The 25381-nt window shown below is 33.5% G+C and overlaps 1 protein-coding gene across 1 annotated transcript in view; it reads right to left on the bottom strand.

Moving 5' to 3' along the window:
- Positions 1–538: 538 nt before the first annotated feature.
- Positions 539–25381, bottom strand: part of LOC129754200 (uncharacterized) — a 99118-nt gene continuing 74275 nt past the window's right edge. The window contains exon 5 of the mRNA XM_055750094.1: positions 539–4057. Within this exon, the coding sequence (XP_055606069.1) occupies positions 3847–4057 (211 nt within the window). The 3' untranslated portion in view covers positions 539–3846. The remainder of the gene's footprint in view (positions 4058–25381) is intronic.

Genomic DNA, 25381 nt, shown 5'->3' with positions numbered 1-25381 from the left:
AAATATACAGTAAATAACATAAACAATGTTCGAGTACCACAGCAAAATCGCCTACTGGACTGAAAAAAGAAAAACAAACCTGCGAGTGACAGAAATCTCGCTAGTAAAAAAGCGTCGCTAGTCCTACTGTCGCTATTCGGTTTGGTGCTATACACATAATACAATATGTATAGTCGAAAAAATTGCATCTCAATTGCCATATAAACACTAACTTCTCAACTTCTCGTCAAAAATAAAAATAAAAAGCGAAACGGAGTTCGTACGGGATCAGCTAGTGGCGTATAAAATTTGTCTTGGCTTTCTGCTTAGATTTATGCGACAGCTCCCAAGAAATGAGTTTACGTATATATCATACAGCTTTTGATTTTATTCAGCAACCTCAAGAAGGCCATGATGCGATATTCAGCTTTGTTTTTTGTTCTGTAGGTGCAATTACTTCAATAGAAGTTCAGCTGCTAGGGAATTTTCCTTCGAGGCTTCAGAATGGAAAGTCATCATACGACTACCAGGAATTGATTCAATATACTCATTCTCCAGTTTCTTTAGTCACCTTTTTAATTCATAATATATATGCTACTATATAGGTACATTTTGTTCTTCCGCATTATATTTAAATATAATTCATCTCTCTATCGTCAATGTAACATTGTTAATTTCAATTAGTCTTTTAAATGTTATTATTTTATCTGAAATTATTTAATAATATATTCTTGCATTTGCTTCTCAGTATCCCTTGTAATGAATGATCAGCTCTCACAATCTTTATGCTACTTTTGTTAGACTAGATCTTTTTATCTGTTGTTTTTTAGCTTATTATCGTAAGAAATATACCTCTTGGCTTTAATAAAATACTTCTGTCTTCAAGCTAGTGTGTAAGCGTAGCTTTGGCCATCTCAATCTTTTTGTCTTGAGTGGCCTGTGCCCTGTTCCTAACTTCGGCTTAACTTGTATTGTGTTGTTCCATTCCTGATTTTCAGACGCATACTTTTCGAAAACCTATCTATGAGGGTAATTGAGGACACGTGTTCTATTTTCTCGCTACGACAGGGATGTTCAAAAATTTGCAAATTCATTCGCTGCGGTGCATTATTGCATTCGTTCGCCGTTAGGTGCAAGGATATAATTGGTTTATATTGTAATCTGAAATTTTATCATTCAATTGACCAAAGAAAAATCACTTTGATTGAGCATGGTTTGACGTTTTGCTTGCTTATTATGTTGCGATTTTGATATTCATTTTCTTGTGTATGCTAGGATTATAAGTTGTTGTTTCTTTATTTTGTATTTTATAGTTTAACAAGTACATTGTTTGTATATTGAACACCGCAAAGTTGGCTATACAAATATTTTCTTACCGATTTTACTACTTCAATTTAATATATATTTAGTTACTGTTTTGTAGAATTAACTATTTAGTTTATTTGATTCCTCTTTGCAATTTAATATAACATTGTCGAGTCGTTCTATACACTATGGAGCAAGTTAAGGAAAGAATTTGTTAGTTAAAGTCGGAAGGTAAGAGTGTATATAGATTGGACTAAATATTGGGATAAGGTGAGTGTAAATTCGTAGTACAACTTGTTTTCTTTTTCTTTTGGTAGTTAAAGGATCCATAGAATAGCTCTACAAACTACGTACATTTTCGTTAACCTGTGGTTATATAGACAGATTGATTCTATTACATTTTTGTGCATTTTTGTTCTGCAATGAGGGTGCAATGTTTGGTTGTTTGATTTTGCTTGTTGTTTCAGTATGGTTTTCCTTACATGCTACTATAACTTCTACTTACGTTAAGGGTTTTCTTTATGGTGGGATTGTTGAGAAAGGTGCTGAAGTTGACGGAAAGATGGATAGAAAGACAAGAGAGATTTCAAGAGCAACCAACTGAGTCCAATTGTGATTTGAATGCTTCGGAGCGAGCGAGCCCTACGTGTGTGAATCCACCAATTTGCCCGACAATCGACGTTAATGAGAGCTCTTACGAGCTTAACCTTTGGAAGGGCGAATATTCGTAACGACATCCTACGAAACTAGACTGAGCCATTTTCTGTTGACACAGACAGCGATAAAGTTTGAATGTATGGATGTTTATTTGAATTTAATATGAATTATTCTATCAGGCAAAAAGTTGAAAATAGATGAATTCACTATAAATATAAGCTAAAAAAGTGCTTGGCATAGGTTTTTTTGGAATAAACTGGTAATAGACCCAGACTATCGAGAAGAAGCAGGAAACATTGACATACGCCAAGATAAATTGTGACTATTATAGAGAAAACTCAGACGTGGACGTGGTTGACATGTTATGATAGTTTGATATAAAAGTCGAATTTATTCCGAATGGTTGAATAAAAACTTAAGAACATTATTTGGCAATCAAGTGGCGTTTTAATGGAAAAGATATGCGTAGGGAAGATTTGTGTTAAAAAAAATCTTTTGATCTTGCGATGTTATGCTATGTTAAACCATTGAAAAACTAGCATTTTTATCGTAATTAGCAACCGTCGGAATGAAACAAAAACACGAGGATTCTTCAAACGCGTTTAAAAGGTATGAATTGTTGGAATATTTTCGAATTTTGCCTTTATGGAAGTGAACAGAATTTTATGGAAATAATAATGTGGATTTCTAATTTGACTGAATGCATTTTGAATATTTTTAATAAAGAAAAAAAGGCCTGGTAGGAAACAATTCGAAGTTTATTAATAACAGGTACCTACATAAATCTTTCGAAACATTCAAATCACATTTAAACATTTTAGTAGAGTGTACATGCTATGCGGGGCTAAATACTTTTGTAATATCATTTGTATATTTTTGGAGCTAACATACACATGAAACTAATTGAGTGGTTTGAGATTCAAATTCAAGGCTTTTAAAGGTTAGCATTAATAAAATTCCCTTATGTTGAAAAGTTTTTTAAGAAAACATGTCTATGTCATATTTCAGACTTAGTACAAAACGTTTGACACTAACAAAAAATCATTATTTCCTGCTGAATTTAAAATATTCACTCATGACTGGAACGTTTAGTCAATCATTCAATCTTCACTCAATCAGATTCATGTGTCAGTTCTAAATGCCTAGAAAACTATGCGTAGGAAAAGATTCGAAAGGGTTTGATTATTGCATCGCTAGAGATGTCAGTTAAGTGAGAACTATTAGCACTTGTTCGTGGGCAAAATTAATCGGGCTTCGGTAAAGTGTTGATCAACCGACTTTATATTATGAGCGCGAACGGTGTCCGGGGTCACCTTACGCTATGTTAACTTTTTTTCCTAAACATCATCATAGGTGTTTGGCAATTACTAAAACAAGCGCGCACACAACTGACAATTCAAGAATTGCGTTTTTGTTCCACGGAAGGATTAATTTTTGGCGAATTGAAACGCGAATCTGCAACCATTAATTAACAGAAATGTAACACACTTTCTATATACCTTTGTCGCCTAAATGTATACCAGTTTTACAGTAGTAGTTAACGTCGAACAGTGAACGAGATCACAAAATGGTAGTAATCTGTGCTGAGCCGGTGATATAGTTCCCATCGCTGCTTGCGATGCAGGTTATCCGTTCCGGCATAATATCGTCAAAGTCTCGGCTGCTGTGGTGGGACTTTTCTCCGCGCCTTTCACTATGGCCACTCCGATGGCTCGACGAGTAACTGGCCGCTCGCCCGATCGAGTTCCTATCTTTAGAATTGGAAGCCCCTCCTCCTCCTCCTTCATGGTAATGCTGCTGCTGCTGCTGCTGATGGTGGTGATGATGCTGCGAATGATGGTGGTAATGGTGGTGGTAAGCCGACGATGAGGATACCACCGGATGATTGTGGCCACCTCCCGATTGCTAGGTATGCGTCGAGTGCGAATGGGCCACTGATATAGAGGTAGTCATGGCGAATGGGCCGTCTTCTTTGCGCCGCTTGTCCAGCGAATCGTATAGTGGAAATTCGCAGCACAGTATGAACTTGAGCGCTCGCGGAACTTCCGAATAGATCGCCGGTGGAATCGGAATCAGCGGTGAGGTGCAAGCTTTGTATTTCCTGTACTCAAGATCACTGCGAAATGAGAGGAAGAAAGGGTCCATATGAGAAATGTGTATTTTATTAAATGGTAGCACAACCAAATAAAACTACTGAACATATTTCACGACATATTTATGTAATCAATTACTTCGATGCATGTAATTAGTAATGACTGCTACGAAAAACTAGTGATAGATTTGATTGCATCCTCTAACTTTTCTTTTGGTGATGGGAGGAGATACTCGTGCTAGCTACCATAGAGTGCCCCAAATGACCCGACTTTTGAAAAAGTTATGTGCTACAGGCTTAAATTAATCCTAAGCCTAGTGCAAGATCTCACGCCAAATTTGGGCCAGATCGGATCACGGGAAGGGGTCGCTCAACGAGCCTGAAGTTTGTATGGGATTTTTAGACTTTTTGTTCGGGAGAAACATGAAAAACCAGTTTTTCATAGATAACTTTGGTTTTTTTCGGCCGATTCCTTTTGAAAATGGATTTTCTTGAAGTCCAAATTATGACAAACATTTTATCCGAAAACTGCAAATCTATTTGAGTTAAAATAAAAAAGTTATTAGGCTTCAAAAATGAGCTAACTTTTTTGAGCGAGGTATTCATCACGGTTCATGCTGCGTCGAAATGTTCGAACGGCTCGACTCATTAACAATGATGAATACCACCCTTAAAAAAGTTAGCCCATATTTGAAGCCTTATAACTTTTTTATCTTAACTCAAATCGAATTTCAGTCTTCGGATGAAATATTTGTCATAATTTGGGCTTCAAGAAAACTTGATTTCGAAAAACATCGGCCGGAGAAAACCGAAGTTATTGATGAAAAACTGGTTTTTCATGTTTCTCCCGAACAAAATGTGTCAAAATTCCATACAAACTTCAGGCTCGTTGAGCCCTTCCGGTGATCCGATCTGGCCCAAATTTGGCGTGAGATCTTGTACTAGGCCTAGGATCAATTTTAGCCTGCAGCGCATAACATTTTACAGGTTTTGAATTTCTCATACAAATTTGGGGCAGTCTAGTGCACCACAATTTTTCTAAACGAAGCCACCTCCAGCATATGCGTACTCCTATACGGCACCTACCAAGGTCCGACCTCTATTCGTAATGACTCGAGGTACGATCTTCTACCTGAAGCGTGTACATCGCGTGTCGCTTACAGCCAAGGGATTGAAATTAAGAGAGAATTCTTTGCATTTGGAGTGGTAATGATCAAAACTCCACAACTGCTTCACAAATTGCTACAATTTGCAACAATTAGCACATTTTCACTCTCTCTGAGCACTGGTTTCTCTCATTTCAACTCAAACCTACTAATTTTCTCTAAAAAATTGCCACAAATTCAATCACTGCACAATTTGTGTGATCATTGACGAATTTTCTCCTTTCATTTCACTTCCAAGCACAAATCTCACGCTGAGTGCTAGGGGAGAAGGGGTTATGTTGCAAAGAAATCACTTTGGTAAATGATAAACCACCTAAAATCTGCGCTCTAAATCCTAAAACTAATAAATTTCTTTGTTAAACCAAATTTTTTTTCCAAACGGTTAAAATTAAAAAAAATAACAATGCTGTCTGTTGTTATAGTTTTTTAAATAGATTAAAATTTCAACTGAATCGTTATGTAAATTGATGCTCATTTAGAATTTCTATTATACACTGACTGTATTTTCTTAAGCCGTTCCAAGCAAGATTGTTCCATGTGGAAAAACGTGCAAACAAGAAAAACACGATTGAAATTTCAGCTATATTTCCAATTTTTCTCTCAAACTAAAAATTCACCGATAGTTTTTTTAAAGTGAACAGTTCAAGTTAATCATTTTACAATGTTTTCTGCCAAAAAAAAATACATTTCCTACAAAAAAACTGCAAATTAGAGTATCAGAACGCATACCGATGCTAGTTCTACGAAAAACTGTCACACGGCTAAAATTTTTCTATTATTTTAAAAGCTTGTATAGTTTCTTTTTTCCCAAAAATTCAAGTTAAGCCGTTATTTGAGAAAAACGATCTTCTTTGTTTATAAAAATGTATAGTTGAGTATGGATCCTGTAAGAAGTGCCTACCGAAAAGTATTTAGTGAAAATTTCTCTGAATAAAACACTCAAGGCTTCTTGCTCCTCCTCCGCCCTCTATTTTAGTGTTCTTTTTAGTGAATAATATTATATTCAACAGTTTAAACTCACCTTAAGAGAATTTTTTGATAAAATTTGCATTTTCATAGAATTTTCTCTAGTGCAGGGCTAGAAGTTGGTCACTTTTTAGTAACTTTGTCACTTTTTTTAGGCTGGTCACTCAGAGGTTACTTTTTTTGAAATTTTGTCCCTAAAGTCACTATTTTGTATATAATTTCCTTACAACTGAGCTTATTTTTTTTTAACTCTATTCTACTCATTATTAAAAACATTTTATTGTTTTACGACAAGTGGTATGTATCTATTCATTAGTTTATTAGGTTATTCGTTTGATATTTGTTTGACGGGTTCCTTTTCTTTCCTTCCGAGTCCTGTGGGAATTCACACGACCAAAATTGAGAGAATTGCTCAAATTCAGTAAGAAAGATTATTGATTTGTTTTGCTTTGATATATCGCTTACACAACATTATATGGATGACAATTGGAATTTAAACAAAAAAAATATTTAGTTTTTTGTTAATTCCTGACACTTGATCAAAGTTTTGGCATTCGTGTCAAGAAAAAATATTTCCTAAAGTGACACTATTACAACATGTTTAACCAAGATTTGAAGTGTTATGACTTTAAAAGCTTGAATTTGTTAAAAATAATTCTCAACTTAATTTAAAAAAAAAATCAATCAAAATCTGTACAGTGCACTAAATCACATGGCAGGAAACATTCCATGCATTCAATGCTCTTAGTTGTATTAAATGGAAGATAAACTTGTGAAAGTGACTCAATTGAATCGAAAATACCAGATATTTCATTTCTAAGTTCCCTTATTTCTAGACATTTTTGAATCATTTGAAAGATTGGTAGATGTACATAGATTTCAAACCCTTTTTGAAGTTTTCGATAACTTTCAGTAATTTTTGTACCTTTTTAGAGGTTTACTGATATATTTTCTACAATATTCCAATAGGTGTTTCTTGGATGGGTACAATATTTCTGAGGTGTTTCTTGGATCCTTGAGGTGTTTCTTGGATTTATGATTTTTTTTTTTTTAAATTCCTTCCTTTTTGAATACATTTTTTTTTCTAGTAAATCTTTCTAATGATTGATACGTAAATCATACAACAAAGTCTGCAGTGAATCTCTTAGGAAATATTCCATTTTTGTAAGTAAATTCTTTTTGAGTTAGTTTAAATTTGAAAAATTATATTAGATATACCTTGTAGATTAGTCTCGTAAAATTATTTAGCCTTTTTGTGTTATTATCATCTTAAGTCAATTTTTTCGCTAAGCTTCTTTAAGTCATTGTCAATCTTCTGTCAACATTTTGTTCTTTAACTTCTTTCAAACCTCTATCATTGTTTGTCACTTTTTCATGAGGTTCTCCCAATTTTTAATTTCATGACACTTTCATGAAACGAAATTTCTATAAATGTAAATCTTAACTCAATTTCAAGAAATTTTTTTAAATTTATCGTTTAACATGTGCTGGTTTTTTATTTGCATTTGTAGATCTCTCACATATAACAATTTTGTTGAAAATTTCGGTTTCTGTAAATTTATTTCGAATTGTTAACTTTTTTCAAAAACATTTTCAAAATTTGTGGGTTTTTTTTCAAAGAAAATGGATAAACTCGCAGTTCATGTCGGGCTAAGTTATCCTAGTCTTTACAGTACGATCTTTTGGTTCCCTCCCATTGTTTCTTTAGAACTTTAGGATTCTGCGGTCGCTATTCTTAAATTATCTAAGCTCATTTTAATTGTTCCTCTTTTGTCCAACATATTGCTTTGCTACAAGTGAGACCAACAGTCTTTTTAGTTAGTTTTCGTCTTGATCTGGTCACTAATTTTACTTCGAAGTAACTATTTTGCCCTACTTTTTTACCGCATGGTCGCTTCTAGCCCTGCTAGTGTGACATTCTTGCGTAGAAACATCAACATAGAGACAACCACCTTGATGAAAATTTCGTATAAGTGCAGAACAAAGTATAATTGTTTGTGTTTTTTTTTCGAAAGTTAACACTAAAAAAGAGTGTTTCCAGCAAAAAAGTGAAAATAACCCAAAAGTCACATGGGACAGTTTCGCTTGGAACGGCAGTTAACTCCTCTAGAAATTATTCTTTAAAAAATCAATGAAGTCATTTTACTTAAAGCTACACTGCCCCTACTCGCATAACAGTCCCATATGAATTTTCGACATTTTTCATCTAACCTGACAGTTCGTCATTTTGAACAAAGGGCTTCAATATAAAACTATAAAAAAAGAAATTTTGTTCTAGAAATTTCGAGAAAAATATCAACTTGTGGCTGTCCCATATAAAATATACCCGCATAACAGTCCCATATGTGAAATACCACGGATTTAGTTACTTTTCAATGTTTCTTTCGGCGAAATAGTCTTTGATTTATTGCTTTGAATCATTTAATAAAGATTCAATTCTCTTGATGTCGAATTATGCACTCTAGTTTTCGAAAGCAAACCATTAAGAAGGAAGGAATGTCTTCCTCAGCGAAAAACTATCAGATGCAATCAATATCCTAAAAAGATCGAACTTCCATTGAGGAATTCACGATATTTTTTCAAAAATATGTTTGTTTTTCTGATAACAGCGTTTAGAAGTTCTGAAATGATCAAATTTAAGTCTAAGGAAGTTGCTTGGTAAGCAAAACATATTCTGTGTGGGACTGTTATGCGAGTAGATTTTAAAAAGGTCTCAAATATGCTCGCATAACAGTCCCATAACGAATAAAAATGGTGCTCCCGACCTTATCAATGTCCCAATTTCGAAAATTTCAGGTCTTACGATTTATTATGACAACCTAGAACACCTTCCATCAAACGATTTTCGTTTATACTGAACATTGTGGTCACAATTCAAAAATATATTCTAAACAGAAAAAGCTGTTTTTCTCGCTTGCTTGTTTTTGCATACGGGACTGTTATGAAAGTAGGGGCAGTACATGAATCACTTAAAAAAATTAATTAATCTAGCTGGACTGAGACAATTTGGGGTCATTTTTGAATTTCTCAAACCCTGGGGTTTTAAAAGCTTTTTTAAGGAACGTTACATGAGTAAAATTAAATTTTTAGGTTTGTATGAAAAAATTGAATATTTTGTACTAAAAAATCAACATAACTTCTGTTTCTCATGTGAATCCGATCCTGCTCACGGTTTTTGTGACACTTTTTAAATTCGCTAAAGGAAATTATCCGCTAAACATCTTTGTCGAAGACCTTAACTTCGTATCTTATAGGACAAAAAGTTATAAGCGGTTTCACAGTAACGTCTTTGGCATTCAAAAACAGAAAAATCAATTTACATCACTGCTTGTGCCTCGTGAAGTATTGAATGAAAAGTAGTCATGCAATAAATCGCAAGGCCCCTAGCAGTGATGTTCACTGAATTTTTTGTTTTAAAAAGTTTAATTTTACTCATGTAAACGTTACTTAGAAATACTTTAATAAATCATGAATGAGTTTTAAGCTTTTAAGGCCCCAGGGCTGGAGGAATTTAGAAATGACCTGTTGTTGATTATTTTTAACTATACAGACCCCGTTCGATTTTGGCAACATTTTGTGTTGCCAAAATCGAATGTTGCCAAAATCGAACGTTTTTTTTTCTCAACTTCAATTTTAGTTATTTTTACAAAATAACTATAATTATTATCAAAAACGTTATTTTTAGTCAATTTCCGACCATTTGTAGTCATTTCTAATATTTTTCATCATGTTTTTGATGCATTTTGCACTTTTCTTATTTTATTTCTAATGTTTATTTTCATTTGACATATTTTCTGTTTTTGTCATTCTTCATCATTTTTTAGTTGTTTTTTGTCTTTTTCAGTCTTTTGTTTGATTTTGTTTTTTAACTTTTTGAATTTTTCATCTTTTTGTCATTTTTGAGTACTTTATAGTTTTTTTTTTAAATCTTTTGTTTTTATTGTTGCATTTTATCACCATTCCAGAACATAAAAAAGTATTAATGGTGTTTGTCTAAATTAAATTGGTCCCGGTATAACGAAAACTAAAAAGTAATGTTGATTCCAAAAACCGTTCGATTTTGGCACATGTGCCAAAATCGGATGTTGCCAAAATCGAATGTTGCCAAAATCGAATTTTTCCAAAAACAAACGGGGTCTGTATGTGGAACAATTGAAAATATAGCTGAATGATAAAAAGTTTTTCTTGAAATCACTTTGTATTTAGGGTGATTTGCCAATCGTTGTCCCCTAACCCATTGTTGCACAGCATGACTTAAATTGTCAATATTCCAGCTGTTTTTCAACTTTTCCTCAAAAATAATACTGAATCATGTAATTCGGAATGTTTTCTGATAATATGAGGCTTTTGTGATATTTTTTGCAGGTAAGTGTGTATCTTACGACAGTTTTAATTTTTCTTGTTTTTTTCGCGCGGTTTTTGTGCTAATTGTTAACAAAAACCTTAACATTCCTTCTGCGGCAAATAAGGTTTTACGCCAAAACAAAACATTTTTCGTATCAGTTTTCTATACGAAACGTTTGTTGGACAATTTTAACATCATCATTTTGAAAAAAAGTTATGATCCATACTTAACCAGAAAATATGTTGGATCGTGCAACAATTGGTCCGCTCAATCTCCTCCTGCCTCATTGTTGTACATAATTCCGCTGCAAAATTTGTTTGGAAATTTCAAATTTATAAATGCGTATATGTACCTCCAATAACTTTCTTTGGTTGTTTTTACAGCTAAAAATAGCAATAAAAATTTTGGAAGCGATTGATTAAGTCCTGAATTATAACAACGTGTTTTGAATTAGTAAGTAAAATCCAATTTTTCATTCAAAAACCATCAGAGACGCACTGAAAGTTCAAAAAACATAATTTTGTATTTTTAAAATATTTCTTGGTTATTGCAATACATTGCATGTGAACAAAAACTAAACCTAACTTGTACCCCAGAAATGATATTCGTTGTCATACAAAAAATTTACAATAGGTAAATATTTTTTAATTTTAGTGTTTTGACAGCTAACTTGAAAGCTGGTTAACCGGATGAAAATAAAAATCGCATTATACTGCTTTGCATAGCCAATAAGTGTGATGATTTGAAACTTTCGCAAAAACATGTCATGGAATTATTGAAAGCTTCAGAAAGCAAATCCTGAAATTTTAGATTACTTTTCAATGTGAAATTATTAAACTCGTTGAAAAAACTTACGTATGTATGAAAGTCGGGCAATTTGTATTGTCTGAAAAGTGTCAAAGTCAATTCAACTGCATTGGCTTTGAGAACTACTTTTATATTAGATTTATTTGAAATCCTTTATCCCGACCATTTACTCAACATTGTATGCAAAGAATCTAAAAGCTTTTCTGAAAAAATCTGTTTCTCTGATTTCGGGACGACAAATCTAAAAGAATTTTCTTCTATGTCAACAACGATCCCCTTCATATTGTTATTAATATTGTCAGAATACTATACAGGAGGAAAACCACGACCCTTAATCCCAAAAACTAGAAGTCGAAGGTTGGAAGACCCGAAATATTACTTATCTGACGTGCAATTTTCTCAGGAATTCGAATCTGCCGTCGAGTTGCCGTCACTAGAGACATCTATGTGAAGCTTTATTTGGCCCCTATCATCCAGAAAATTAAACAGTCATTGCTTTGTGAAACTTAATTTGATCCAAAACAGTTTTTCAGCCGGAAAACTCTTGGGAAGCATTTCTATGTGATGTGATTGTTTCCTGAAGATTGAAGAAATGCTACAGAGGTTACATCAATTACAAATAAATCCACTTATATGAAAAAGATATTTAAATCAACTAACTTTTCGAAAAAAAAAATCTTATACAAAATTGTATATCATGAGCATAAATCTGTCAAACGATCTGAAACTTTGGGCGTGGTTGTGTCTATTTTCAAGTTTTAAATTAAGATTCATTATGTAAAAATCGATCGACTTTCAAGTGAGTTCTAAAACATTTGTTTTATAAAATCGCATCTTCTTCATGAGGGTAAAAGGGGGCAAAATAGATCACGTTCTCTTATCTTTTCACCTGTTAATAGCCATTTAAAAATTAAGCATTAAATACCTTTCAGTTCATTCTATGGGATTTTAAAGACATAAAATTTTATGTTGGTAGGACATTAAAGGAAAAAGGCTCAACACTGGGCAAATTAAGTTAAATAACACTCCACTCAAATGGCTTTGAGTTTCTGAGAAAACTTCACGTGTGATAAATGCTATTCCAGACAATAAACCGGTTGCTTTGTGTTTTTTTGGAGCCGAATTGGAATTGGAAAGTGCATTGGACGGTTTGTATGGAAGACCCCCCCCCCCCCTCATAAGGAGCCGTCTAAAAATTAGATTGCATTTGAACTAGACGTTCTCATAATAAGCTTTCGTAACAAATTTCAGCCTATTCGCCCTCATGGTGACTGATTTTTTAAATGTGCAACCATTGGAAAAAATCGGACAACATTATGCACGACACAAAATTTGCCTGTGCAACTATTGGGCACAAACAAGCTGTTTTAAATGATTTTTTTAATTTTTATGTCACTTTTTTCAAACACTTGAACTTTTGGATCTTGTTCACCAATCCTGTATGAGTACATCGACAAAAAAATCGAGTGAATTTGGTTGAAATGACTAAAATACAGCATAAACACCAAAATTATGTGCTTAGCTGTGCAACGATTGGCAAATCACCCCCCACCTAAATAATAATTAATTTTTGAAATTGTGTTTTGAAAACAGGAAGATCTAATTTGGATAGTTGGAAAAAGCATGTTTTTAGAATTTTCAATCGAATACATTATAATATAAACTTTATACTTCAGGTTACACACACTTCAGGTAAATAAAAACACTCCAAAACTTAATATTTTAAAGATAACGTTTTCAAGAATGCAAAAAGTTCAGTTATTTTAAACTGTTGTCCAAAATATTGTTAGGTATTTATTGTTTTTAATCAGTATAATTTAGAAATAGTGCTTTCTCTAGACTCACAAAATATTAAAAAAAGCGAGGCTAGGTTTACTTTTTTCTTAATTTTAATGCATGTTAAAAAAAAGAAAAGCTGTATTTTCAAATTAAACTTCCCATGCCGTTCGCAAAATTTTAAACAAATTATTTTTCGATAGTTTTGGCTAGTAAATTGATTTCGTTCCCCTGGTTACATATCTTGGCCGATATTTATGATTTTAGATTCATTGTTTAGGTACTTTATTCAAGATTTTGAAAATATAAAACTTAAATCGATTTGACTTAGCAGATGACCTATAGAAAGCTTTAAACAAAAAACCTCCGAAAAAAGACATTATTTTAAAATTCCCATATCTCAGTATATTTTGGCGTATTGAAATTATTTTATAAGTTTTGAAATTGTGAAAAATGAATCTTCTCAATCATGTTTAATAATTTTAGGGTCACATGGGAGTTTTGGCCGCAATCCTGGAATTACCGGAAAAAAAATCTCACTTTTTAAAAGAGGTTACATTTTTTCTTAGCAGTGCTGTATCTCATTTTTAATTGAACCGATTTTCCAAATTCAAGTTTTAGTTTTTTTTATTAACATTCAAGTTTTAGTTTTTTTTATTAACATGATCAACGTGATAACAATATCCACGCGTTTCCGAAATAATTTGAATTTAGCGTCGTTTTGAAACCACACTATGCATTAAACATTAAATTAATTCTGAACTAGGCCTCATTAACTTTGAAAAGCTGAAAAACACCAAAAATGATGAAAACAATGACTTAGCTACAAATTACATAAAAATATTCTTACGTATCAGCACAAACCGGGCGATTCCTTCAGGCTGCTATAGGAAAGCAGATTTCGAGAGCACCACCGGGAGAGCAATCGATTTAGTTCGATTTAACCCTCATCCACATTAGAGTGTCAATTTGACACTATTGCAAGTTTGAATGCTTGTAACTTTTTTCAGAAGCTTCAAAAAAAGAAAATTTCTTCGAGGACTCTTAATGAATTCAAAAGTTCTTTAATATTGAATCTATACTTTTTTTATGTACGAACCCTGGAAGCCTGGACAAAAAAAACTCTCTTTTCTGACTTAGAGTGTCACTCCAAAAGTAAAACCTATCTAAGTCTTTTGAATTCTTATGAATTTCATATAAATATAAAACTTATATCAATAGAAACCTTGTAATGTCAGTAAAATATGTTTAGAACATTATATATAGCTAAAGGTACTAGTTTTCTCGTTATTCAGAATTTTCGATCAGAGCGCCCAATCGATTTAGCTGAATGGTTCCAAGATCGATCCACCTTAAAAATCGAAGCATAAGGATCGATCTCTCAAAGATCGATCTTTTAAATTTGTGTAAGGAGTACTGCATTAGGGCTGCTATATGCTAAAGTAAATAATGAAAAACGACAGGAAAACTCATACATTTGAATATCAAATGTATGAGCAATAAAAAAAAGTTTTCAAATTCAAAATCAGAATGTTTAATTTTGTATGACTTTGTTTGAGTGTTTATGACATGTCAAAAGCAGAATAAATATATGCATTTCTTCATACGACATACTTTGAAGTTATTATAAGCGTGTAAGGTAGGAATAAGTCTAAATATTGTAACATGACTGATGAAAATAATTTAAGCATTTAAAGTTAGTTCACTAGGTGGTGGTGGAATGCTAATTTAAAAAAAGGCTTCGGATTTTACCGTCATTTCAGCTACAGATCATGGCACAAAGGTATCGTGTCCAGACTTGTAAACCATCGACATTTTCTCTGTCAGTCGCACAGCCTGCTTTTATCAGTTTCATTGTTCGTGCCATCAAACGAATGCGACCAAACACTTGCCGAACAGTCGACTACCATCAAACGAAACGACATTCATTCTTCTTTGTGTGATTGTCGAACGAAATGTCGTGTCTTGGTACACGAGAGCGATAACTTGATGGTCAAACGACCATAATTCCCGCCAGTTTACGACATCGCCTATCTCTTTCACGCAGCAGAACTTACAAACTCAATAAGCAAATGCAATCTTTTCTATTCACTCCCTCCTGTTGAAAAAAATTCGCCACTCTGCAGCGCCGGGTGATGTTTGGATGTGTTGGTCGAACAATGTGGAATGATTATTTTCGCAAGAGGGATGAAAGTCAAACGACTAACCACAACAAAGATCAAAATTTCATTTGACATTATTTTGCTCTCCGATCAAACGATTGCGCTCTCCATGATTGTCACGAACGATGTGTTATGTATGTCTCCGAAAAAAATCAAACGATGGTGACCACTTACAAGCCTGATCGTGTCCATCTATCATCTGGAAGGCTCAAGTTCAATTCTTCAAGCACCTAATTTTTCATGTATAACTTTCATTCAGATTAGAGACAAGATTAAAATATTAACTTGAGGAATGTAATAATTCAAATGTAAATGTAAAATGAACGTTTTTTCGAACACTTTGATTGTGGTTTCATTTAAATGTTGAAAAGAATTTGGTATGTTTCACAAATAAAAATCTGTAATTCTATGATTTAACATAGAAATTCGGCTACAGTTTTCTGTGGCGCTGTTGTCATGGTTTTTAAGAAAAGTGAAGTTAAATATTCACAATCTGAATCGTTTTTCAAACATTTCATTGAAAAAAAATAAACATAAAGAATGTAATAAAATTTCATGATTAAAAATATAAATAAAAAATAAATAGTGATATCAAATTCATAATTTCAAAAGTATGAGCAAAATGCAGAAATTCTGTGACTTCTGAGAAAATTTTCAATATTCTGTGGTCTGTGACACAGATTACGTGACGGAAGCTCGCCAAAAATGTTGTGAAATTACAGATTATTCTGTGATTTCGACAACCTTGCTATGAGACTCGAAAATTTTGATAAGTAAAATGCTCTAGAGTTCTGATGCTTAGTTCGAGGCTTAATATTTAAGCTTTCATTCAAGTGACCGTTTAAGGATTTTTTTGGAAGTCCAGGTTTACCTCAAGAGTAGCGGAGAATGAGGATACTTGATCCCTGGGGATACTTGATTCCTTAGCTATATCTCGAAACTGGAACGTCTTACAAAGATCAAAAGTTCTAGAAAAATGTGCCAAAATGAGCAAAATAACAATGCTTGTAGTTTAAAAATTTTTAACAAAATAATTGTTTGAATATTTGAACTCTGTTTGAAAAATTTCACAAAATGTAACTTGAAGATCTTTTTTCATCATTTTAAAATGTTCCTTACATGGGAAAATTATGAAAAAAATATTTGTTCCAATGTATCAATCGTTCGGCGGTAAAATGAACTTCATAATGCCATATTTTCAAAGCAATGGAAAACTCTCAACTTTTTTCAGAAAAAGTTTTCTAAAATGTTGATTATGGGTACAATTGATCCCCTAGAGTTGAGTACAATTGATCCCCCTTCCAAACGGCATATTCTTCTTCTGAATTGATCGTTATGATTGCTGATTACGAAATTACTAATATTTATCCAAAAACTAATATTTATCAAACAATTGTCTGAAGAAAAGAACAAAAATAATTAATTTTCTCTTAATTATACAAAATAGCGCCTTTAAGTATGCAATGTTATTAGCGTACGGTTAATTAGAATGTAAAATCAAAGTTATAGAATTTTCTTCTTATGTCTGCTATAAATTGTGAAATGAGAACAAACATGACCAAAATAGTCAATTAACATTCTATCTTGGGGTTTTGTTTGATTTTTATACAAAGATTAGGGCTTCCTGAATAAAAGATCAAGTCTCCTTCAATAGGGGATCAAGTTTCCCCTAACTTCAGAAAAATCGCAATTTTTTTACTCCCATGAAAATGCTTCTAGTTCATCAACGGGTTCCAGTATCGTTTTAATTTTTGGAGCATAGAAACTTGAAGTTACAAGCTGTCAGAAAATGTCAAAGACGGCGAGTTGCTAAATTTTTCCAAAAAGATATGGTGAAAATAAGTAAAGGTGATCAAGTATCCCCACTCTCCCCTATAGAGGTAAAAATAGCTACCTTTTAAGCCGGTTTCGACTTTATTGGCATGGAAGCACCAATAATGAAAAGCAGTCTTCAGGATGGTGCAGGAATCAAAATTCTGCACAAAAATTAAAAATCTCAGAAATAAATAAAAAAAAAACTTCAAAAGTTCGAAAATAATAAATCGGTCGATTTTTCCAAGCCTCCAATCGATCCAAAAATTCGAAAATTTGAATTAAAAAGATCGATCTCACAAAGATCGATCCAAGATCGATCAATTCAATTCCAACACACTTATTTGGATGACCAGCAGCCGAATTCCGGTACTTGAAGAAAAGCACCAAAAATCTCTTCTAGAAAAGAAATTCCAAAATTGTCGTTCTCTTCATGAAAATGTCTTTTCTTCTTGGCTGATTCCGAAAAAGTAAAGAGAAAGAAAAAAAAAACAAATGTAAGAAAAGAAAAAAGTATAATTCACCTATTCACCGCTAGACGTCTTTGACGCAGAGGACTGAACCAGCTGTCAAATCGCATACAAACGCACCGTACCAAATTTTTGGTACCAGAACGTCAGTGTGGTTCCCGAAATTAAACACTTCACCCCATAACAGACTCGAAATAGGGTAACATTTTGGTTACCAAACGCACCTGTTGTTGTCATACTGCAGATTTAGAATCAATTTTAACAAGGATTATGCTGAAAACTCTGCATTTAGTGCCCAACCATAATTTATTAATGCTACCAAAGATCCCTTTGATTGACATTCCCGAGCTGCAGATATCATTTTAAGGATTATTAAAAAATTGCCTCTGGTTGAAATTTTTGCAATGAGGACGCCATGTTGCCTCTATACGTGTTTCACTCGTTTCATTTTTCTTCTTCCTGCGGGTTTCTTGACTGAAAACTTGGTACGGGAATTTTTGTTTTCTTCAGCCCCTTGCTTTGACGTTTGTTGTCGGGTAGACTTTTCAAAACGACTCATTGTTAGCACCGTCTTTATCTCGTTAGTTTGTTTCCCGATATTGAGCATGAAAATTAGATTAAAATTATATTTCAAATACTGAAAACTATTTATAACAGCAATCCCAAGTAACACAGATTCAGCCAACTAGCATTTCGATGTTTTATTATGGTTTTATTATGGCTTTTTTTGTGCAGCTCGTTTTATGACGGTTTTATTATGGTCATGCAAAATGCTTATATTCTTGAATCGATCATCTGTTTTCAGATAGTTTTGAAAACTCTCATAAATCTTCCATTAAACATACTGTTTTAGTTATTTAGAAAGAGTTAGGAATGCTACGTTTAAACTATAATAAAACACAAACATAGAAGTTTGCTCCAAGCTTTTTTTTGCATGTTCTATAATAGCACTCAGTGCCTGATTATTAAACCGCCATAAAACTTAGTGACAGTTCTCGATCAAGACGTCAAAACAGGACACGCTCAGATTAGATAGCACATATTTGAATAGGAATTCCCATTTTTACACATTTTTGATAAGTTCTGTGTGTTGATTTTGAGTTGAAATAATAAAAAATTATAAATATCTATGAACACTTCGAATTACCGGAAGTGGAATGAAACTCTACAATATGGGTATTGAGTGAAAGGGTTCAAATAGGAGGAACAAAATTTGTTGCTTGACGCCATCATCAATACAAGATGGCGGCTTCCGCTTTTATTTTCAAAGTTGTAAATAACTGAAAATATCATGAAACCTTATTAATATTGTTATTAGGTGAAAGTAATAAACGAGTAGAAGTCGAATTTCGTTGTCCGTCGCCATCTTAAATTCCAAGATGGCGGCTACCACTCAACTTGAAAATACTGTATATGACTGGAAATTGCATAAAACCCTTACAATATGGGTATAAGTTGAAAGAGATCAACCGGTAGAAGTCAAATTTCGTTGTCTGACGCCATCTTAAAATCCAAGATGGCGGCTTCCGCTGCACTTTGAAATGTAGAAAATGACTAAAAATGATATGAAACCCAAACAATATTGGTATTGGGTAAAAGGGCTATACGAGTAGAAGTCGAATTTCGCTATCTGACGCCATCTTGAAATCCAAGATGGCGGCTTACGATAAACTTTTAAAATGCTATAAATCATTGAATATCGCATGAAACCTTCAAAATATGGATATTTTTGAATTGGGATAAGCTATAAGAAGTTAATTTTTGCTTTTTGGCGCTATATTGAAATCCAAGATGGTGGCTTCAGCAGAACTCAAAAATACTGTAAATGAATGAAAAAGGTATGAAACCCCCAAAATATATTGTATTCGATAATAAGGCTAAACGAAAGAAGTCGAATATCTTATTTCGCGTTTCTCTGAAATGCTTTAAGTGTTGCCCTTTCACCCAATACCCCAATTCAAGATGGCGTTTGATAGCAAACTTCGACTTCTACTCGTTTGGCCCTTTAACCCAATACCCATATTGTAGGAGCTTCATGCTATTTTTAGTAATTAACAACATTTTCAAATTCAGTGGAAGCCGCCATCTTGGATTCCTGATATCGAAATTTGTATTCTACTCGTTGATCCTTTTCAATTTATATCCATATTGTGGGAGTTTCATGTGATTTTCAGTGATTAACAGCATTTTAAAGTTCAGTGAAAGCCGCCATCTTGGATTTCAAGATGACGTCCGATAGCAAAATACGACTTCTAGTTTAGCCCTTTCTCCAAATACCAATATTGTGGGTCTTTCATGCGATTTCCAGTGATTACCAGCATTTCAAAGTTTATCGGACCCCACCATCTTGGATTTCAAGATGGCGTCGGAAAGAAAAAAAATCGACTTCTTCTAGTTTAGCCCGTTCACCTAATACCCGTATAGAGGTGGTTTAATGCGACTTTTTGTCATTTACAGCATTAAAAGATGAGCGGATGCCGCCATCTTGAATTTCAAGATGGCGTCTCAAAGCGAAATTCGACTTCTACTCGTTGAGCCCTTTCACTCAATACCCATATTGTTGAGGTTTCATGCGATTTAAAGTCATTTACAACATTTTAAAGTTCAGCAAAAGCCGCCATCTTGGATTTCAAGATGGCGTCAGACAACGAAATTTGACTTCAACTCATGATTTATTCCACGGGTCATTCACAACCAATCCCTATTTATTAAAAAAGTCTGTCCTCATTTACTGTACTAATGATTAACAACTCAGAAATGAGGAACTCATCCTAAGCGTGTAATTGGTTGGCTTGCGAGAGAAACGTCAAATCGTAGCTTTTTTTGGGGTCATCATTAAACCATAATAAAACTATGAATTGACTCACGCCATGTTGGTTGCAAAATCGAAGGACACAAAATGACGCCATGTTGATGGATTCACAATGCAAGCATTGAAAAATATTTTTTCAGGCCTTTTTCCATGAATTCCATCATGATTGACCATCAGATTTGACGAGGCGCATTTATTTTAAGATACTATTTCATATACATTTTACCTAAAATCTTGACTGGCAATAGAAAAGAAGCTCAATATATGGTTAAAACATTGGATTTTTAGCTATTAATTTTACCAAATCATATCTGAATAATGCAATCATCATTCATCAACCATTATGGTTGCTGGAAAAAATAAAAAAAAAACTCCGAGAACTGACAGAACCGAAAAAAAACAAAAAATTCTAACATGTTTTATAATAGCTTTTTAAAAGCTTTGGTGACCAACATTTATGACCAACAATTATATGTCTTGATGACGTTTCTAGGGTAGGGCCAAATAGCCTGATTTTGGCTTTATTAGAGTCCAGGTGATGTTATAGAATGCGCTTTAGCTTTTTATGAAGATTAATGCGATAGTCCAAACGATATTTTGCTGACCATAATAAAGCTAAAATTGTTACTTGGGATGTTCAATATTGCTAGATATAAAATACTTCAAATCTTGCTCACAACCGTGCATGCAATCAAATATGGACAAAACTTATCGTTGAGTGTTGAAGGCATAATTGGACATTTTGAAAAATGAAGCTAGAAAGTTACGTGTTTGTAAACAATCGGAACGGCGACGATGTTAATAATTTTATCACAGAATTTGACGAAGTACAATTAATTAGGTTTAATCGATTACCTGAGCCAAGATATCGCAATGTTGTTAGAACTTGTAAATGTACCGGATTTGTTGTGTTTTTTTCATCCTTCAATGGGATAGCGTTCAATGGTTGATCCAATAAGTTAATAAACTTCTCAGCCAAATATTTAGGCATTCGAAAGAGTTCTTCGAAATTTCCATCCGAAATATCAAATGGATTAATAATATCTCTCAAATAACGATGATGCCGAAGTAGTTCGATTTTTTTCTTGGTGTTTGTACCACTTTTTTTGCATAATAATATGATACAATCATTTGCTCCATTATTTTCAAGTTTTGATAGGTATTAACGTTTAATTTCACAAATATCCTCACTGAAAAGAAATGTCTTTTTAAATTTCCGATGCAAAAATGCCGAAGAAATTAAAAATCTCGTTTTCTATTTCAAAACGTCAAAAAAATGTCTTCTTTGAATTGGCCGGAATGTCAATCTAAAACAATTTCACAACGAAAAAAATCTGAAGAGATTGAAAATCATGTATTCTTTTTTAAACGTCAAAAAATGTCTTCTTTAAATTCACCGGAATTCCAAGACAAGAAAATTTTAAAAATGTCTTCAATAATTTCTTTTCTTTCACGATATTTTTTGCCCGGAATTCGGCTGCAGATCGTCACAAATGCAAATGTAGGAACAATACAATCCAAGTAGGGGAAAGGTTTCCTAAATGGGCCTATCGGGTTAAATGCGCCTACGACTGTTTGAAGAAATGGCTGACTAGACAGCATATCTAACCAATGCATTTTGAAGGTGATACGCTTTGAACATAAGGAAAGAAAGAATTTTTATGAATTTAAAAACTCAAAAAAAATTAAAAAATCATACAAGGTTTTGATACATTTTGATGTAATATTTCGACTTTTTAAAATTGTACGTAAAGAAGCTCAAAACAAAAACTAGGATAGTTTTTTTTTCTTATTCAAGTGAACATGAGAAATAAAACATATTTCAGCTTTTTTGTAGGTTTAATAATGATTATATAGTGGAATAATAGAGTGTTTTTGTGTGCCCCCATCATGCTTGTAAAATGCCTCCACCCTAAAATAACAGGTTAAATAGAATAAATAAATGGTTTTTATCATTGAACCTTCAAATCTAAGCTCTGATTAACATCTTAAGTGAGATTTGAAGATCTAAAAACAGATTTGATAAAGTTTTTCTCATGGATGAACTGCCTCCATAGTATGGCAACCCTAACTTTTGTTTTATTCCATAAAGTTATAATACACATAGATGTGTATAAAACTTTAGCTATGTCGTACGGAAATAAATACTTTCTATCAGTTTCAATTAAATTATACGGAAATATTGCCCAAAAAACAGGAATTTTGTTCAAAACATAACTAGGCGCATATAGCCCGCACGGTTTGAGGTTCGGCATTTTAGACAACACTTAGGTATCATAAAATTGTTTTCTCGGAAACGGAAGAAAATTGCAATATAAAAATTACTCCAATGTATAGAAAACAGATGCCTGCACACGTGTATATAGTTTTTGTACACATATTCGATGTGATAATTTATTAAATCAGTGTTCTGCTTAATAGGCGCATATAGACCGCTCCTCCCCTAGTATCACTGAAAATTTCATGAAATTCTTCACAGCAAAAAAATGTGTAACGATGGACGATGTAATTTCTGGAAACGATGTAGCGTTAGCAGAGGTGCAAAGAGATCCCTACATGTAGCATGCAGCGCACGACTTTTAGCCGATTCTAACAGACCGACGTCAGCCACGAAAGAATCGTCTTGCAAAGTTGCAGACTGATTCTTTCTCCCTTATGTGCAGAACGTCGAACGTGTCTGCAAGTAAAAGCCAACCGCGCGGTAAAATCCTTTGACTGCACGTTCCGAAAATTACAAACGATTCTCCGAAGTTAGGAACAGTTGCAAACTTGCAAGCCCGAAGATAAAATCCCTTGAGCCGAACAGAAAGAATCATTTCCGAAGATAGCTACAGTCTGCAAGTTGCTTGCATGCAGCGCGATGATGCGATGTACGTTTGCAAACTTGCAAGTTACAGACAGAACCGTAGACCCGTTCTTGTGCGGTTCGATTTGATCCACCCCAACCCAACCTAAAACCGAACCGAATCCATGGCATGGTGTAAGAAAATGATAGGCCGAGGTGCCGTCGACTATCCATTCAGTTGCCGTTCAGCCAGCGAAGCGGCATGCCGTACGACAAGAGCAAGGACATGTTGAAGTTGTTGTTGTTGGTGCCTTCGTGTTCGTTTCGTTTTCTTCTAAGACGGATTCGAAAGGAAGTGGTGCCCAAATTTTATTTGAATTTTCAATTATCATACCAGGGTGATTGATATAAATCATCAAAGCAAATACAAGCAAATTTGTTTTGATTATAACTTTGTCATTTTACAAGTTATTTATAAACACAAAGTTGTTAATTAAAACTGATCCAAACTCTGTTGGAAAATCATCTATATTGTTTTATAACAGAGCTGCCTTAAAATTCTTTAAAGTTTCGTTCCGAAAAATTCAATCGATTCTCCAAAGGCAGGATCACTTGATTAGTAGGATCACAGATTAAATTGTGTGAATTTCAATTTTAGAATTCAGTTTCATTTGCTTAGACATGTATAAGAATCACGTCATCTTTACCAAGTTATCTACAGTTTTTACAGAAAGTTTTTACAGATCGGTACAAAACTCAATAGAAATTCAGTGCTTGCTCGTCGTCATTCCAACCTTGAACTCAAAAACTTCACACACTGTTTGATTCGAATCTTCTGTCAAAGTTTTATAACTTGTTTTTAATTAATTTCGCGTCCTGAACTCGAATTTTTGGTCAGATTTTGTCTATCGCATCCAGTATTACTGATAAGGCTTTTAAAAATCAGTGCTATGATAAATCAATTACTGTCTATATATTATTTTTTACTTCTTTGCTGAAGACTGTAAAGCGGTTTAAGTTATACTTTGAAAAATATCTATAATTCATTTTGGTATAAAATTTCATCAGAATTTCGTCTCAACAGAAGGAAGAAAAAATTTCTTTTACTTCAAAGCCAAAATTACTTGCAGTCTTCGTAGAAACTTAAATTTTAAAAATCTTACTCAACGGTTGCTATTTATCTCAGATATTACGAAACTGCTTATAAAAAGCTGGACGTTTCACGGTTAAACATATCACGCTTTCGCCCATCAATCAGTCAATTGCATAATCTTCAAAATAAGAAGTATGGAAACTGAATAAATTATTGATTTATGTTTCAAAGTCAGCAACTTATGTACTTTTTATCAAAATAAATTGACTAAAGGATTAACATGAATGAACATTTTCATACAAATCGGAATTTTTTATTCAAGTTTTTAAAACTGTTTGCGTATCTTTCGTAACGAACTTTTGAAATCTGCCACTTTTAAGTTTAACTTCGCGAGAACTACTATGAAGAATTTTTGCAAAAGGCTTTGATAAGTATCTCAAATATCAAAATTTAAATAAAACAAGTCCAAAAAAGTAGATTTTCAAACAACTGCTGAATCACATATTTGAAAAACGCTGAATCACATTAAAAAAACGCTTTGATACGAAATATGAATTAATGGCATGAAATCAAATAACATCGCGTTTAAAGGTTGAAGTGACAGTGAGCACTTAGCTTATTTAATAGAACTATGAACGGTAATGTGTATCAACTCCATTTTATTTTACAACGGTGACCAAAAAAGGCACTCAGCTCGATCATTTTATGTTAACCTGATTTTCTTTGATTTTTCTTTTCAAGCTCCTTGAATTTGTGAATGTTGGCAACCCTGCTCTCAATACTGCCCAACAAACCATTAAGCACTGTTATAAGCCGCATAAGGACAGTGTAACAGCATTTCAATGCTAATTGGCTGTCAAAAAGTTTTACTGATGCCAATTAGCCCCGTGACATTCAAAAGTCAAATGAGCCCTGTATAAGCTCAGTCAATGAATTATCTTGCCTTCACAAGCCGCTAAGTCATTTTCAATAAAAGTAAACAACGTTGGGTAATACTAAAATAAAAAAAATCAAAGTCTCCATTCGTTTGGCTTTTTGCGGAGCAGAAGATGATTTTACCGGCGCGGCGATCGATTGGTTTGGTTTGAAATTGAGCTGAGGAAAAGAACCAGCTCAATTCTCGATCAACTGAAATGCAGGAATCGACGGAAATC

Source organism: Uranotaenia lowii, chromosome 3, assembly GCF_029784155.1.
Source record: "Uranotaenia lowii strain MFRU-FL chromosome 3, ASM2978415v1, whole genome shotgun sequence".
NCBI classification, from domain to species: domain Eukaryota; kingdom Metazoa; phylum Arthropoda; class Insecta; order Diptera; family Culicidae; genus Uranotaenia; species Uranotaenia lowii.
The sequence above is the reverse complement of the archived record's forward strand: the minus strand, read 5'-3'. Positions and strand labels throughout refer to the sequence as shown.